This window comes from Ursus americanus, chromosome 16 (assembly GCF_024610735.1).
Source record: "Ursus americanus isolate L20-20 chromosome 16, mUrsAme1.1.p, whole genome shotgun sequence".
In the NCBI taxonomy this organism is placed as follows: domain Eukaryota; kingdom Metazoa; phylum Chordata; class Mammalia; order Carnivora; family Ursidae; genus Ursus; species Ursus americanus.
Window position 1 is genome coordinate 30,844,169 of NC_142142.1, and position 15,583 is coordinate 30,859,751.

General features: G+C 51.2%; 1 protein-coding gene across 1 annotated transcript; it reads left to right on the plus strand.

Annotated features, from left to right (window-relative positions):
• The first annotated feature begins 2,289 nt into the window (after window positions 1-2,289).
• On the plus strand, window positions 2,290-15,293 carry GPR83 (G protein-coupled receptor 83). The gene is made up of 4 exons (XM_045790848.2): window positions 2,290-2,673; window positions 6,868-6,993; window positions 9,273-9,406; window positions 12,560-15,293. The coding sequence occupies exons 1-4, from the start codon at window positions 2,290-2,292 to the stop codon at window positions 13,182-13,184; spliced, it is 1,269 nt and encodes a 422-aa protein (XP_045646804.2). The 3' UTR covers window positions 13,185-15,293.
• Window positions 15,294-15,583: the final 290 nt, after the last annotated feature.

A 15,583-nucleotide genomic window follows, 5' to 3' on the forward strand; every position in this document is an offset into this window, starting at 1 on the left:
TTTTGTGTTTTTTGTGTTTGATTTCAAACTGAAAACTTGGGAATCAGCTATGCTTTGTCCCTCCTATCTCTGTCACCCTTGCTCCTCCCCTTGCCAGCACCTTGATTCAGGTCTCACCTCTGCTCCTGCATCACTTGAATAGCCTCCAAACCTCCTGTCTCTGGCTACAGCCCCTCTATTTCCCAGGAAGTCACTACAGTGTTCTTTCTAAAATGCAGACCTGATCTTGTTAGTTTTGTACTTACAGCCTTTCTGTGAATTTCCAATGCCCTCGGGAAAGCGTTCAAATCACTCCTGCAGTTCCTGAATGTGCCACAAGCATACTCACCTCCATGTCTTTGCGTGTACCATGGTTCCTTCCTCACGGAATACTCCATCTTCTTCCCTCTGCCTCCTCCTCTGTGACCTATCTCTTGCTGGTGCCTTAGGATTGAGCCAAAGTATCACTTTTCTGGGAAGACTTCCCAAACTCCCTCCCACCTGGATAAGTGCACCTGTATTTTATTATGATGACACTTAAACCATTTCCTAGCTGCTTATTAGGAGGTGAGCTTGAACTGCATCCCTGAAGCTTGACGAGGGTACAGAAGCTGACATCTAACTTTCCCGGAAAAGTTCCAAAGTGAGAGGTGGCTGGGGCCTCTCCTCATGACCTCGTGAGAAAAGAAGACTTTGGGGCAAGGGGCCCATTCTCCAGGGTTCCCGTGGGACAAAGGAGCAGGCTTTCCTCTGGGCCAAGTGGAATTCTCAGAAGGAACCTGGGCTTAAGTCATTTGTTGGAGTCCCAACAGGGTGAATGCTACAATAACAGTCTACCTGACCTTTACCATTTGAATGGGGGTGAGGCCCGCAGTTTCAAGTAGTCAATGGAATACTGCATATCTAGCACCAGAGAGCGAGATCCCTACAGGGGTCTCTGGAAACCTCACATGCAAGGAAAGGAAAGCTTTTTTTTCTTGTAAAGATTTTATTTTTTTTGGGAGAGAGAGCGAGCACAAGCGGGGGCGGGGCGGTGGCGGGCAAAGGGAGAAGCAGATTCCCCGCTGAGCAGGGAGCCCTAAACCAGGCTCAATCCCAGGACCCCGGGATCATGACCTGAGCTGAAGGCAGACACTTCACCAACTGAGCCCCCCAGGTGTCCCGGAAAGCTTTTCACCAAGGCCAGGAAAGTTAAAAAACTTGCCCAGGATTTCATAGCTCAGAAGTGACGAAGTTGTGATTTGAACCTGACTCCACAGGATGGGGTCGGTGGGTGGCCGGGCTGGGGTGACTGGGAGACGCTACACAGTGGGAATGAAAACGGGTGAGCAAGATACCAAGATTTCCTGTGAAGCAGGCAGAGAACGAACACAGGGGTAATATACCCCTAACTACAGCTTCAAAGCTTCTGTGGCAAGAAGAGGCACAGAGCTACTATCTCCTTTGATTCTTTGATCCTGTCAGCAGATTGCCCCGCTTTGAAGAGTTTCCTTGGAACCCCCCCCCCTCCTTGTTTTAATACATGTAGGGACACAAAACCTAGGAAGCGCTCCAGCAAATCTGAAGTCTGGTCCGTGAAGGGGCTTGGAGAAGCTCGCCCTGTTTCGAAAACGGCCAGACTCAGGGATCCGCCGCCGTGTGGAAATCGCGCCCGGCTGAGGCTCAGACGGAAACGGGTGGAACGCATCCCGGTTTCGGGGAGCCGCCTGGAGCCCGCACACCCAGCCTGACAGCGTGCCCGCCACGGTCGCCAGGCACCCCCGGGGGCGGCTTCCGCCCGCCCCTGCTCCTTTGACAGTAACGAGGCTGAGGCGGGATGGAGCGGCGAGTGTGACTTCGGGGAAGAGCCCTGGAAGCCGGGCAGAGTTTGAGTCCCGGCGTGGGAGCGGGCGGGGTGCGGAGCGCCAGGAAGGCAGCGGGCGAGCGCGCGCGGGGGAAAGAGCCTTGCAAGCCCCGCGGGGTTGCATTCCCGGCGTGGGAGCGGGCGGGGTGCAGCGCCAGAAAGGGCGCGCCGGGTAAAGAGCCTTGCAAGCCCCGCGGGGTTGCATTCCCGCAGGGGCATCCGGCCGGCCGGGAGCTGGCGGAGCGGGCGCGCGCCACCGCCGAAGCCGGAGCCGGAGCCGGGGCGGGAGCCGGGGCGGGAGCCGGGGCGGGAGCGGGAGCCTGGGCGGGAGTGGGAGCGGGAGCCGGAGCCGCGGTGTTGCGCAGAGCCGGACAGGTGCGGCCAGCGGCCCGGAGCGCAGCCGCGCGCCCTCCCCTCCCCGCGGACGTCGGCGCGGGCTCGGGCTCGGGCGGCGGGGCTCCCGCAGGATGGGCCCGCGCGGGGTGCTGCTTTGCCTGCTCCCCTTGGTGCGAGCCGCCGAGCGCCCCCAGGGCCGGGCCGACGAGCCGGGCCTGGAGGCGGCCCTGGCCGTGCCCAACGCCTCGCACTTCTTCTGGAGCAACTACAGCTTCTCCGACTGGCAGAACTTTGTGGGCCGGAGGCGCTACGGGGCCGAGTCCCAGAACCCCACGGTGAAAGCCCTGCTCATCGTGGCTTACTCCTTCATCATCGTCTTCTCGCTCTTCGGCAACGTCCTGGTCTGTCATGTCATCTTCAAGAACCAGCGAATGCACTCGGCCACCAGCCTCTTCATCGTCAACCTGGCGGTCGCCGACATCATGATCACGCTGCTCAACACGCCCTTCACCTTGGTGAGGCCCCGGCTCGCGCCTGCCTCGGCGGGCGCGGCTCTACTTCCTCGGCCCTCCGTGCCCTCCCGTCCGGCTCCCCCGGCCCCTCTCCTCGGGCCACACAGTTCTCCTCCTCCGGCTTCCCTGGGGCTGGCTGGCTGCGCCTCTCCGGCTCCTTCCCCTCTGCCCTCCTCGCTCAAGTCTCAACTCTCTCCTCTGTTCTGTCTCGCAGACTTTCTGTCCCTCCTTGCTGTCTCTTTCTCTTTGTGCCTGCATCTTTTTCCCTCCCTGTGACTGTCCTTCCCTCCCAGTCTCTATCCTCCCCTTTCCCTCTCTTCCTGTCCTTGTCTGTGGTTTTGTTTTTCTGTCCTCTCTCTCTCTCTCTTCTGTCTCTGTCTCATCACCTTCTGAGCCTGAGCTTCTGCAGCTGGGAGCACTGGGGTCAATGACTGGAGTGTCTGCAGTCACCCAGGAGCGAATGACCACTTCCTATTTAATATCATTGGGCACTGGGCTATTTGATATCAAGCAGTATATGGAAGCTCCTGGAAATGTTGGCAGGGATTGCTAAGTCACCCCTCATCCCCGAAGTCCAGCCCATTCAGTGCCCCCCTTCACCGCCACCCTAAGATGCTGCTTTGTGCCACAGCTGCAATATCAAACAACTACTAATTGTTAATGGAAACTCACGTGCATTTTCTTGGACCACTTAAATTGCCTTTCTCTTTTGTGGTTTGACTGTGAGCCTGTGGTAGGAAGTGTGTGTTGGGGAAGAGATGGGGATGAGGTGGGCTTGGGTCCCAGGACCAGGCTGGGGGCACGTGCACGTGGGCGGCAGATGAGGCTCCCCTCCACATGCTGGCTGCTCGGCTTAGTGGTGTCATTTCCGTCCCTCCGTGACCTGGGAGTGTGGTGCTCCCGGGTAGTGTGGGATGTGAGGGCTAGGACTGAACAGTCTAATGACGGTTCGTTATCCCTTAGGGTTCTGTAGCATGAGTTATGTTTTTTCACTTTATGGAATAACCTTATTGTTATGTGAGTTATTACCAAAGTAGTATCTGTTCACACCTCTGTCTGTCTCACACACACTCTCAATTAGAAATAATAGACACGCCAAAGGAAGAGCGTGAACTCCCACGAGTCCATCCACCTGTGTGAACATCCTGCCGAATCTCACATTTTAAAACTACAGTCTCTCTTTTGTCCTCACTTATGAGAACATTGCATTTTGCAGATGAGGAAACTAAGGCACAGACAGAGGTTCAGTCCCTTGTCCAAAGTCACTTAGCTAGTAATTGGCAGAGCCAGGATAAGAATTACTTTCCTGACTCAAGTCCAGGGGTCTGTCCACTAAGCCACCTCATGAGGACCATGTTAAGCTTCCACTACTCCAAACCATGGACTTTTCCTGCTCTCTGGCCAGCTAATATGTATCGACTCCTGGCTACTCAGAATCTTCTCGTCACTAACCAAGGACAAAAGGGCTTCCAATACCTACCCCATCCCCTATCCCCTGTTACCTTGAAGCACAAGAGAGTTTATCCCTGGCTCCCCTTGGCTTCCCCCCCAACCCTTGGTTTCTATCCTGACAGTCTGCAATGCTGGGGTTGGGCTGGGCCACCCAGGATGAGAAATGCTGCCCAGAGAAGGATGCAGAATGAATCTTCAGCAGACACAAGAGGGGAGGGAGAGAAGCCATGGACCCCAGCCTAGGCTGTCACTGAGACCTGACAAGTCCTGCGTTGGATGATTCTGCAAGAGAGGAAGTGGCAGGGTCCTGAGAACCCAGAACTCCTCCCAAGATAACCCAGCACAGCTTGGCTTTGAACCTGACCCGTGGAACTGCCCCAATCTAAACTCTTGTCAGAGCTTACAAGGTGCTGGCCAGCAGGGATGATGAAAGGGTTGGGGAAGGGTCTTCTAATGTAAGGCATCCCGTCTTCCTGCAAGCTGGTGACAATATTCTTCCTCCCTGGTCTCCTTTCCTGTCCGCTTTACACACGACGGTGAGCATGAAGTTCAGCTCTGGTCATTGAGAGAAAAGCAAACAGTTACAATTCCCATGGCAGAGGCGTGCACGGAGTGTGGTGGGAGCTGGAGGAGAGAATCACTTACTCCATCCTGCCAGAGGCCCAGGAGAGGGTCAAAGGAGACTGTACAAAGAACGTGACATTTCAAAGGGGCCTGGAAGGGCAGTTTTCCAGGTCGAGGTGAACGTTCCATGCAGACAGAGGGACCCGGAGAACAAAGGCAAAGGGCATCAAAGCTCATGGTGTGTTGAGGGGATGTTGAGTGGCTCGATGGATCTGGAGCAGTGAGGCAGGAGCGGTGGCAGCTGGAGTGAGGAGTGAGGCAGGAAGCGCAGTGGGGGTGTGTGCGGGAGTTGGAGACAGGTGGAGATGGGCCACAAAGGAAGGCTGTGGCCAGCTTGGGAATGGGCCTGGATACTCCAGAGGCATCTGGGTCTGTCCTGAGGGCCAAGGTGATGCTAAGTGGGAAGGTGACAATAATCTGATTTTTAGTTAAGAAAATTACCATCAGTGGTGTGAAGGCTGAATGGCAAGTGGACAAGACCGGAGGGCAGGGGAAGCCGCTAGGAGGCTGTAAACGGTCCGAGTGAGAAATGGTGGGGCACTCCACGAGGGCCGGGGCCTTGGGACTGGGGAAGAGGAAATGGATTTGAAAGCCATTGAGAGGCAGCCCTGGTTGGCTCTGTAATGTATGGAATGTGGGAGGTGAGAAGTAGGAGTCGCTAAGGATGTCTAGCTCCATAATGTTAACGGACTGCTCGAAAGCCTTGTATGGCTGCTACCCGCCAACCCCAGAGAGAGTAAAGCTACGGTCTGCTGTCCTAGTTCAGCATCTGGCCACACTCATCGTCCCTCACGACTCTCTTCCACACGGTCCGGCTAAACCATCCCACTGCTTATTCCTCAGACAGGGCCTGGGATTTCCGACTGCGGGCCAAGTACCGCCCCAGCTACAAAGGCTACTTACTCTTGAAAGCTCCTCTCAAGTGTCGCATATATCATAACAAGGGTAGTTCATCGTGGTAAGTGCTTCCTCTGTACAAAGCACTGATCTACCTACTTTCCGCGTGTTACCTCTTGTTTGATTTTCGTGACAATGGTTCGCCCATTTTACCCATGAGGACAGCGAAGCTCATAGAGCCTAAGAGCCTTGTCCCGGGTGACAGTCGTAAGGGGCAAATCCTCTGTTGTAAATCACCGCATGACATTCTTTCTGTCCAACTGACTTGCTCTGTTTCTTTCTCTATCATTTTTCCTCTCTATGTCAGCCCCCTCCCACCCCACCTTGTGGCCCCCATGCCCTTCGTGCAGGCCTTCTGTAGGGCATTGAATGCTTTCCTTCTTGCAGCCTGAGATAGCTGAGTGCTCTCCCCAGACTCGTTCAGAATCAGCGCTTGATCTTTCTTGGGTGTGGGGCATCACTCAGGAGAGGCTGGAGCGCTGAGGGAGTGAACAGGCAGCCATGGGTGATGTGGGACGAGGCCTGGGCCTGCTCCCATGGCCCCGCGCTGTCCTGGAGCTTGTCTTCTCCCCACCCTGCCCACCCCCTCTCCAGGCCCCTCGATCCCCTTCCCCGATGAAATTGCAAGGTTTGCTTAGTCAACATTAGAGAGCACAGCCCCCACACTGTGTTATGATTTTTCAGATGTGTCTCCCCTATTAAGTCTGAACTCATGTGGGCTAAGAATGGATTTTATTATTACCAGAAAAATAGCTACTATTTATTTCTAATAATATCTTTCTACCAATCTGCCGGACATGGTGTTCTACCCTTTATAGACTTTTTAAAACCTTCATCCTTACAATAAGCCTACAAGGTAGAGATTTTTAAGCCTTGTTTTGCAAATAAGGAAACTGAGGTTCAGAGAGACTATATACCTTGCCCAAAGTCACACAGCTAGAAACTAGCAGAGGCAGCAAGTCCAAGTCCAAAGTCCACGGATTCCCATGCTCTCCTGACACCTCACAAGGTTTGGCTCCAGCAATATGATTAGGTTTTGTTGAATCGAGTGGTTGAAAGTGAGTCACACTGGAGAACATCATGGGTGACCCACAACTGAGTAGGTAGAATGGAAGAAGGGAGGAGCTGGAAGAAGCCTCCTGAGGGATACTCCTCAGAGGCCACGGGGGGTGGGTGTCAGGGTCAAGGCCTGTTTGTCTTCTGACTCTGTGGGCTGGTTTCCAGGTCCGCTTTGTGAACAGCACATGGGTGTTCGGGAAAGGCATGTGCCATGTCAGCCGCTTTGCCCAGTACTGCTCCCTGCACGTCTCAGCACTGACGTTGACGGCCATTGCTGTTGATCGCCACCAGGTGAGGGCACCTACCCCCTACACCCTCTCCTTCCCCCTCAGGCTTTGCTTCTCAGGGAACTGCAGGGTCCCTCACGACACTGTTTAGCACATTTTCCACTAAGTGTATTTGTCTTCTTATTGGCCAGTAAGAGCACTTAGATGAGGCATTTTAAAACATGTGTGCTGAGTGCTACAAAAAGTCATTATTCCCAGTTTGTTCCAACAAAGGCTCATTGCTTCCATTTTGTGTCTCAGAAGTTAATGAGCTTGTTTGAGGGGTAGAAAAGCAAACCTGAAAATCGCAGATGGAAGGAGATTGGCAAATCATTGCAGGGAAGAGACAAGGGAGATAGATACTCCCTGTTCCCAGTTATTGAGGAGGACAAGCTCGGGTGTCCAGGCGGCAGGAGCAGGCCTCAGGGTAGGGCAGGAAGGCCCTGCTCACTGTCCTGCCCCATCAGACGCACATGGGTGGATATGGTTAAGGAAACCAACGAGGGCCTGGGCGTGCCTATCCTGGAAGAGGATGGCTCCGTGGCAAGAACCTCGCAGGTGCTAACATAGTAAATCCATGTTGCAGCCTTAGGTCTGTGCTGAATCGAGGAATGGAAGCTCAGAAGAGTGCATGCATAGCTTTCCCAAGATCACCTGCCTGGTGAATGATGCAGCTAGGATTAGCATTGAGGTCTGTCTGGCTTCAAGCCTCTGCTCTGATCACTAGCCCCCGCTACTCTGAGAAGGCTCAGGGGCACCTACAAGGCCAGCATCATAAGAGCCAGCAGGACAAAGGATTTATTCTCAGTAGCTCCAAGAGGTGCAAACAAAGACCAAGGGAGAGAGGCTTCAAAGATGCAGATTCAAAGACACAGCTCAGTATGAGAACGAATTTTCTAACACAACAAAGCTGCCTGTGGAGGTAATGAGTTTCATTTCCTGGCCCCTTTTAAGCAAGGGCTGGGTGACACTTGATAGGGGTGTTTTAGAGGACATTCATCATCTGGTAGGGATCTGGGGTTGGCAAACTATGAGATTTCTTTGGCCCTGAAATTCCATCATTTTGGCATTTATATTGCAAATGCTTTGGGGAAAATCTGAAAAGGCTGCATACAAATATTTTTCTGCCTTTTCTTAACCTTCTCCCCTCATTCAACAAGAGGGACTCTGGATCACCTTTACCTGGCCTGTGCTTACACCCATTTAACATAGCTAAGGGACAGTTGACCCTTGGGCCAAAGACGGGTCAGTCTGAGGAACAAGGGGATAAGTCTTGCCCACATTGACTACATTGCTGTGACATAAACCCAAGAAATAGGGCCCTGTCCCAAAGCCATTGAAATCTTCGAGTGATGTCGAGGCCTCGGACCCAGGCTCTCACTTCCTTCAGCAATCCGAACAAGGAGGGAGCGTGAGGGGCAGAGATGGCAAAATCCAGAAGGGGGATGTGCTGAGCAGCTTCTAAAGCCTAGTCATTTCCTCCCATAAAACCTAGAAAAAAACGAGAAAAATTTGGGGGGATGCAGCCAGAGTGTTCACTGTATCCTTGGACGACATCTTTGGTGGTGGCAGCTCTTCATGACCTCTCCCCCTGACCTTGGAGTCACCCGTCTCAGGATGCCTTTTTCAAGAAATAATGCTCTTACTCTTAAAATGAGGATGCCTTGAAATTCCCAAGTCTTGACTTTAACCTTTCAGGAGGATGGATTGTCATACTGTAGAAATTCCAAGATGCCTTTCAGCCCAAAGCCTACAACCCAGCTTTACTATAGGCATGGGAAAACCGGACCCCACTGCAATTTTAGCAATAAATGCAATAGTTTAAATAAAGAAATCAAAGAATTTTATCACCAGTGTTGTGAACCCTTAAATAAATGTCAGTGCAACTTCGCATGACAGGTGGGGAGAGTCTCCTCTCCACGTTTGTCACCTCAGACCCTCTCAGAGCCCTCCATAACCTAATTGGGGGGGGGGGCAGGGCGTGATCAGATCCCAAGGTGGAGTTGACCATGGCTTTTTCCTCTGCTGGCCTTGTGGCTGTCACACAAGCGGACCTCCTACTCCACCCCTGCCCCGTCCCCTCGCTGCACCCTGGTTCTGCCACATATGAGCGACAGGAGACCTCTGAGTCCAGCCGACACCCTGGAGGGGAGCTGTGGGGCCGGGGCAGCCCAGGGGCTTCATCCTGAAAGAAGGGGTGCCTCTTGAGAAATAGGACTTACCTGCCTTACTGCGATGCCACACAGGATTCCGTCTGCTTCAGAACTTCTTCAGCCGGCGATGCACACTTTCCTTGTTTTCCAGGTCATCATGCATCCGTTAAAACCCCGGATCTCCATCACAAAAGGTGTCATCTACGTCACAGTCATCTGGACCATGGCTACGTTTTTTTCACTCCCACACGCCATCTGCCAGAAATTATTTACCTTCAAGTACAGGTGAGTTACAAACTGAGGGCTTCAGAGGGGAGGGGGGTGGGGGAATGGGATAGGCTGGTGATGGGTAGTAAGGAGGGCACGTATTGCATAGTGCACTGGGTGTTATACGCAACTAACGAATCATGGAACATTGCATCAAAAACTAGGGATGTACTGTATGGTGACTAACATAATAAAAAATTATTATAAAAAAAGAACATTATATGAAAAACTAATGCTGTACTGTATGGTGACTAACATAAAAATAAAAAAAATTCAAAAGAAAAAAAGTACAGGTGAGTTAACTAGCAAGGAGCAGCCTGGGGCCTCCAAGGACTTTGACAGAGGGGAGTTTGAGCCCCTCTGCCTGCGAGCTCCCCAGTACGTGCTGCCCGCCGCTGTTGGCTCTGTCTCTCTCCCGACCTCCTGCTTCCAAGCCCGGGCCTATCTGCGGCATTCCTTCCGCTCTTTCTCCTCTTTTCCTCTCAACAACTTTAGCTCCCTCCTTGTTCTCCACCCAGTTTATCTGCAAGGTCGAGGCAGTAGCGAACAATTTCTTTCCCTGGGGAAGTGTACGCACACAGACTGAGATTCAAGGTCACGCGGGCCTTGTCTAAAGTGGCGATGTTTGAATTCCCTCGCCCGACCTGTGGACGAAACATGCCCGTGTCCGTGTGTCCGAGGCAGGAAGCTCCACTTCCCCTACGTCCCGTTCTGGCTTCTGTGTCATATGCTCTCACAGAACGAGAATTTCTTTCAAAGCACTTCATTTTTTTTTTTTTTTTTTTTTTTTTTACTTAAACACTCGTGTGTGCTACTAGTTCACTGAAGGTGCTGTCCCCGGCTCGACTGTAAGGCTGGGGAGAGCTGGCGCCATGTCTGATTTTGCTGCCCTCCTGTCACCTAATACCTGACTTACTGTCTCCACATAACAAGCCCTCAGCACATACTTACTTACTGAATAAATGAATGGATGAATGAATGAGCTTTGAGTGATTTTCATCAGTTCCATAGGTGTTTTCGATGAGGTTCCTTAGAAACAGACCCTGAGATACAGGTCATGCTTTGTGATTTTAAGGAAGTGCTCACAGGGGTCATGGCTGAGGGAGTGGTGACGCAGGATAGCAAGTGGAGAGAGATGAAGGGAAGGGGGAACTTGGGGGTTGGAGGGATGGCTTGGGTAGCCACAGCCAGCTGCACAGGGTACTCTAGAGCAAAGGTAACAGAGTGCATTCGGCCTTGAGGCAAGGGAGCGGGGCTTTCCTATTCCAGGCTTCCCTGGGGAAAATGGAAACTCCCAGCCCCTTCTGGCTCTTATTCTGGCTCTTAGGGGATCTGTAGGAAATGATTTCAGTGGCCCCTGAAGCTCGGCACCTACAAGATCACAGGGTTGGCCGGGAGCTAGCGGCCTGGCGCTCCAGACCAGTAGAGGGGATCTGAGGGGATGAGGGGGGTACAGTGCTGGTGTGGTAGCCATGTGCTGCTCCTCCTGAGGGGTGCAGTTAAAAACACACATTTCTGTGACACAGGCAGGGTCAAGAGAGTAAGCCCTGAAGGCTGGTTCAGCCACAGTTGACCCTTGAACAACACTCGTTTGAACGGTGTGGGTTTTGCAATTGATGCAGCCCAGCTCTATAAATGTATTTCCTCTTCCTTCTGCTTTTAATAACATTTTCTTTTTCTTACTTTATTGGAAGAATACAGTATATAATACATATACAAAATATGTGTTAATCAACTTTATGTTTTCAATATGGCTTCCGGTCAATAGTCGGCTATTGGTAGTTTAATTTGGGGGGAGTCGAAAGTCATACATGGGTTTTCAACTGTGCAGGGGTCGGTACCCCTAACCTCTATGTTGCTCAAGGGTCAACTGTAATTTATAAAGGCTCCCTTCCCAAATTCTACGATACTGAAATGAATCACATACCCAAATCCCCGAGCACTCAGACTCCCATCTGCCCGTACACATGGGGAGCTGGGCTTTTGTGTTTTTTTCCTGCTAACAAAAGCAAAGAGAATTCTCTCTCTTTTAGTAGTGATGGCCACCAGCACATACGACAAGAGCAACAAGCCACATGGTGTGAGGAGAAAGCAGCCATTTTGAGTTGCTGCTCAGACGTTTTGCAATATGACAACCCTGTTCATACCCATAGTCTGGACATTTAGATTAGGACACGGGGTTAGGATTCCCACCACAAGTCCCTGCCTTGTTTTTCCCGGGTCACCTCCTAAAATGACCACTCAGAGTCGAGGCTGTGAAAAATGAGTGACCGCCGCCCCAACCACCTTCCACGCATAGGTGCTTGCAACCCTGCCCTCTGTCTCCTGCTTGCTCATGACCCCGGGACAGAGCACTGCCCTTTCCCCAGCTCCCTGTGCCTCCATTCTTGTATTTGTAAGTAATAAATCTTGTGACTTTGCTTCCTTTGTGTGAGTGTATTGAAACTGCACCTTCCATCAAAATGGCCCTAGGGTTTTCACTTCGCCAAAGTGGGAGGTTGGATGCCAAGGGAGGTACTTGCCAACCCTGCATGGGTGGCTCGTGCCTCCTCAATCAGCAGGTCATAATCTGCAGAGTCTTAACACTCTTAACACTCTTAACCCTGCTCTGGGGGTTCCTCAAAGAGGACCAGGTGCATTCCATAAAAAATAAATACTTGTTACATGAATGGCTGAAGGTATGTTAGTTCAGGCTTTGCCACTCACGTTCTTAAAACCCATCATGTCTTTGCCCCACTCCTTAATTCCCCTCTGGAATGAAAGTAGGTAGTAAAATGAGGAATTCCAAGATTTCCTGAGTACATTGTACTCTCAGGTTGAGTTCTAAGACTAGGAATACCACTGTTACATTCATTCATTGAACAAATATTTACTGGGTCTGTGTTATAGGCCAAGAATAATATAAGGTTAAGAGGACACAGAGAGAGCAGGTGTTTTCCTTATCTTTATAGAACTCCCAGCCTAGTCGGAGAGCCAGAAATGTATCAAATAATTGCACTATAGCAAAAGCACTCTAAGGGATGTGCCAGGAGCCCAAGGGGGAGAAAGGGCAGTGCTTCTTGGGATGAGGCCTTTCCACGCTAATGGCAAACCCTCCTCTTTCTTTCTCTCTCTCTCTCTGCCTCTTTCTGTTTCTCTGTCTCTGTCTCTCCCTCTCTCCCCTGCCACCAGTGAGGACATTGTCCGCTCCCTGTGCCTGCCAGACTTCCCTGAGCCAGCTGACCTCTTCTGGAAGTACCTGGACTTGGCCACCTTCATCCTGCTTTACATCCTACCCCTCCTCATCATCTCCGTGGCCTACGCCCGAGTGGCCAAGAAGCTGTGGTTGTGCAACACAATTGGGGATGTGACCACAGAGCAGTACCTGGCCCTACGGCGTAAGAAGAAGAAGACCATCAAGATGCTGATGCTGGTGGTGGTCCTCTTTGCCCTCTGCTGGTTCCCCCTCAACTGCTATGTCCTCCTCCTGTCCAGCAAGGTCATCCACACCAACAATGCCCTCTATTTCGCCTTCCACTGGCTTGCCACGAGCAGCACTTGCTACAACCCGTTTATCTACTGCTGGCTCAACGAGAACTTTAGGGTTGAGCTGAAGGCATTACTGAGCATGTGCCAAAGGCTGCCCAAGCCCCAGGAGGAAAGGCCGCCCTCCCCAGTCCCTTCCTTCAGGGTGGCTTGGACAGAGAAGAGCAGTGGCCGGAGGGTTCCACTAGCCAGCAACCTCTTGCCCTCCTCCCAACTCCAGTCTGGGAAGACAGACCTGTCTTCTGTGGAGCCCACTGTGGCAATGAGTTAGAGGGTGGTGGGAAGAGGCAGGGGGAGGGCTCTGTCTCCAGCTGAGGTTGTAAAAGGGCCTGAGGACAGAGCCTGGAAAAAAGCCTGTCCTCTCACACATGACCTTCACAGTGCCGGAAACAAGGTCCTATAGAAGCCATAGGACCCTTGATTGCCTAGGAAACACTGTCTAGCCTCCTACCCCATTTGATGTGAAAACTAAAAGACAAATACCAATTAGACATGTGTTTATGAATTCCTGTCTAAGAAATGCTGTGAGGTGTATCACCCTGGTTCCCTGAGCCAGCAAACCCAGGACAGCTTCAGCCCACATGAGGGCTGACTCAGCCAGCTGCCTAACAATCCTCCCTGCCACCGAATGTTCATAAAGGATAACTGAGTCATACTTTGAGTGTGACCCCAATGCACAGAACTGTACTTGAACAAGGTTCATTGGCCAGTGAAAAGTGAGGGAGCCACCGCTGACATGGAAGGTTTATTTTGCCTCACTTTCTGAAGACCTGTGCCAGGATGAATCACAATGGTGTGGCATCTGGCTGGATAGATGACAAGAAAGAACCAATTTGGTCCCTTAAAATAAAGAGGAATTACTGAGTTCTCTTAAAGAAGAATTATTATTAAAACTTGGGAAAATTAGGAAAGCACAAAGAAGAAAACAAAAATCACCCCCTTCTGCCACCAACGGTGATGAGTTTCGTTAATATGCTGTGGATTTATCTGCAACTTCTTCCTTTGTGTGCGTGTGTGTGCGCACTCTTCCTTCCATTCTGAATTACAGTTTTCCATGTAGAGATAAGCAAGAAACAGGGCATAACAGAGAACTGTTACCCAGGAGTGGTGTCCACCAGAAGAAGTGGAAGAAGAGGTGGGAGAGGAACCCAAGGAGAAGGCTGTCATGGAGCCAACAGACTGCCCTCATCTTGTAGCCAGTGGTGGGAAAGGCCTGGATGAAGTACCTCGTCTCGGATGGCGGCCATCGTGATGAGCCGGGGAACAAAACTCATCTCAGAGGCATAATTCCTTCTCTCCTGCACTCACATGGAACAAGAGGTGGTAAAACATTGCCCTGCCTTTACAGGAGATGATGGGGCAGGCTCTCCAACATGCCGGAAATAATTGCACTTAGACACTTCAAATCCTCCCAAGCTGTCTAGACAGGCCACTTTTCTGTGTTGTCTGAATAAAAAGGCTTCTTCATGCCAGTTCCCCAAAGACGACTCACTTGTCAACATCACCCTGGCGGCTCACATGTCACCTTCAGAAACCTATGACACCGTGATAGTCCTTAAGGACTCAACATGCCAGAGAAATCTCATTCCGGAGACTGTTTTCATCACCTTCCGTCTGGTCCTGAGTGACTCACTGTCACCCAGGAGACACAGGCAGAATAGAACTAAATTCACCCACCCTAAACAATTGCCATTTGCACACTGGTTTTAGGTTTCTTTCTAGCACCAGATAGATCTTGAAAGCAAACATGGATATGGAGCTGAGTGGGAAACCGAGGTCTGGGGAGAAGGGCTTTGTCCAAGGTTCACTTAGGTCTCTTGACTGCTCATTGAAACTGAACTTGGTCATATCATCTGCTTCCTACTCTCTCTATTTATGAGAATGTTTGAAATGTTTGACTTTCATGGGACAGAGAGGCTTCTAAGCCATATGGATCCCAAGATGGATTTTTCAGGTTGAATGCTTCCAGGCCTGTGCCTACTGTCTCTGTGATGTCAAGTAGCTAATGGTTTCATCTTAATGCTGCCATAGAAATTCTTTGAACCAGAAAGGAAATCAGCAAGACTACAGATAATTTGTCCTGCTCTGGACTCATGGGGAAAGCGTCACTTTTCCTCTTGCTGAGGGCATCTAGAAATGCTGCCAAGTCAGAGGAGGCCCTTCTCTGCAGGGGAAGACCCACAGATGGCCCATTAGGTCTGGGTCTCCCATCAGTACCTTGTCTTCCCCCATTCCCCTTGTTCTCTGTGTGCCTCAGAGCAAAAGGCAATTTGTATTTGTGAATGTAAAAGTTGTTGAACTTGAGTCTTTCTGATGTGTCATAATGAGTACTTTACTGTAAATGCTCCAGTCTCAATAAAATATATTTAGGATGCATGGACTATGCTTCTTGGACTTCTGATTAAACCACAGTTGGTAACCTTTAAAATGGGGGTCCATGTGGATCACAAAGAGAGCATGAAGACCATCTGCCCACACCGCTGCGTGTTACAACTGAGGAAGCACAGACATGATTTGGCTAGGGTAAATAGCCAGCTGGAAACCTCTGATCTCAGTCTAGGGCTTCTTCCATTGAGCTGGCTGCCACGTCCCCTCTTTGGTGATTATGAATCTGTGCTGAGGACCCAGGACTCCACTCATGAGTCCTTGGTGATTCGGGAGGAGGCGGAG

Coding starts and splice junctions, on each gene's coding strand:
- GPR83 (XM_045790848.2), top strand. CDS start 2,290: ATGGGCCCGCGCGGGGTGCTGCTTTGCCTGCTCCCCTTGGTGCGAGCC. Junction 2,674..6,867: donor TCAACACGCCCTTCACCTTG/GTGAGGCCCCGG, acceptor GCTGGTTTCCAG/GTCCGCTTTGTGAACAGCAC. Junction 9,407..12,559: donor TTATTTACCTTCAAGTACAG/GTGAGTTACAAA, acceptor CCCTGCCACCAG/TGAGGACATTGTCCGCTCCC.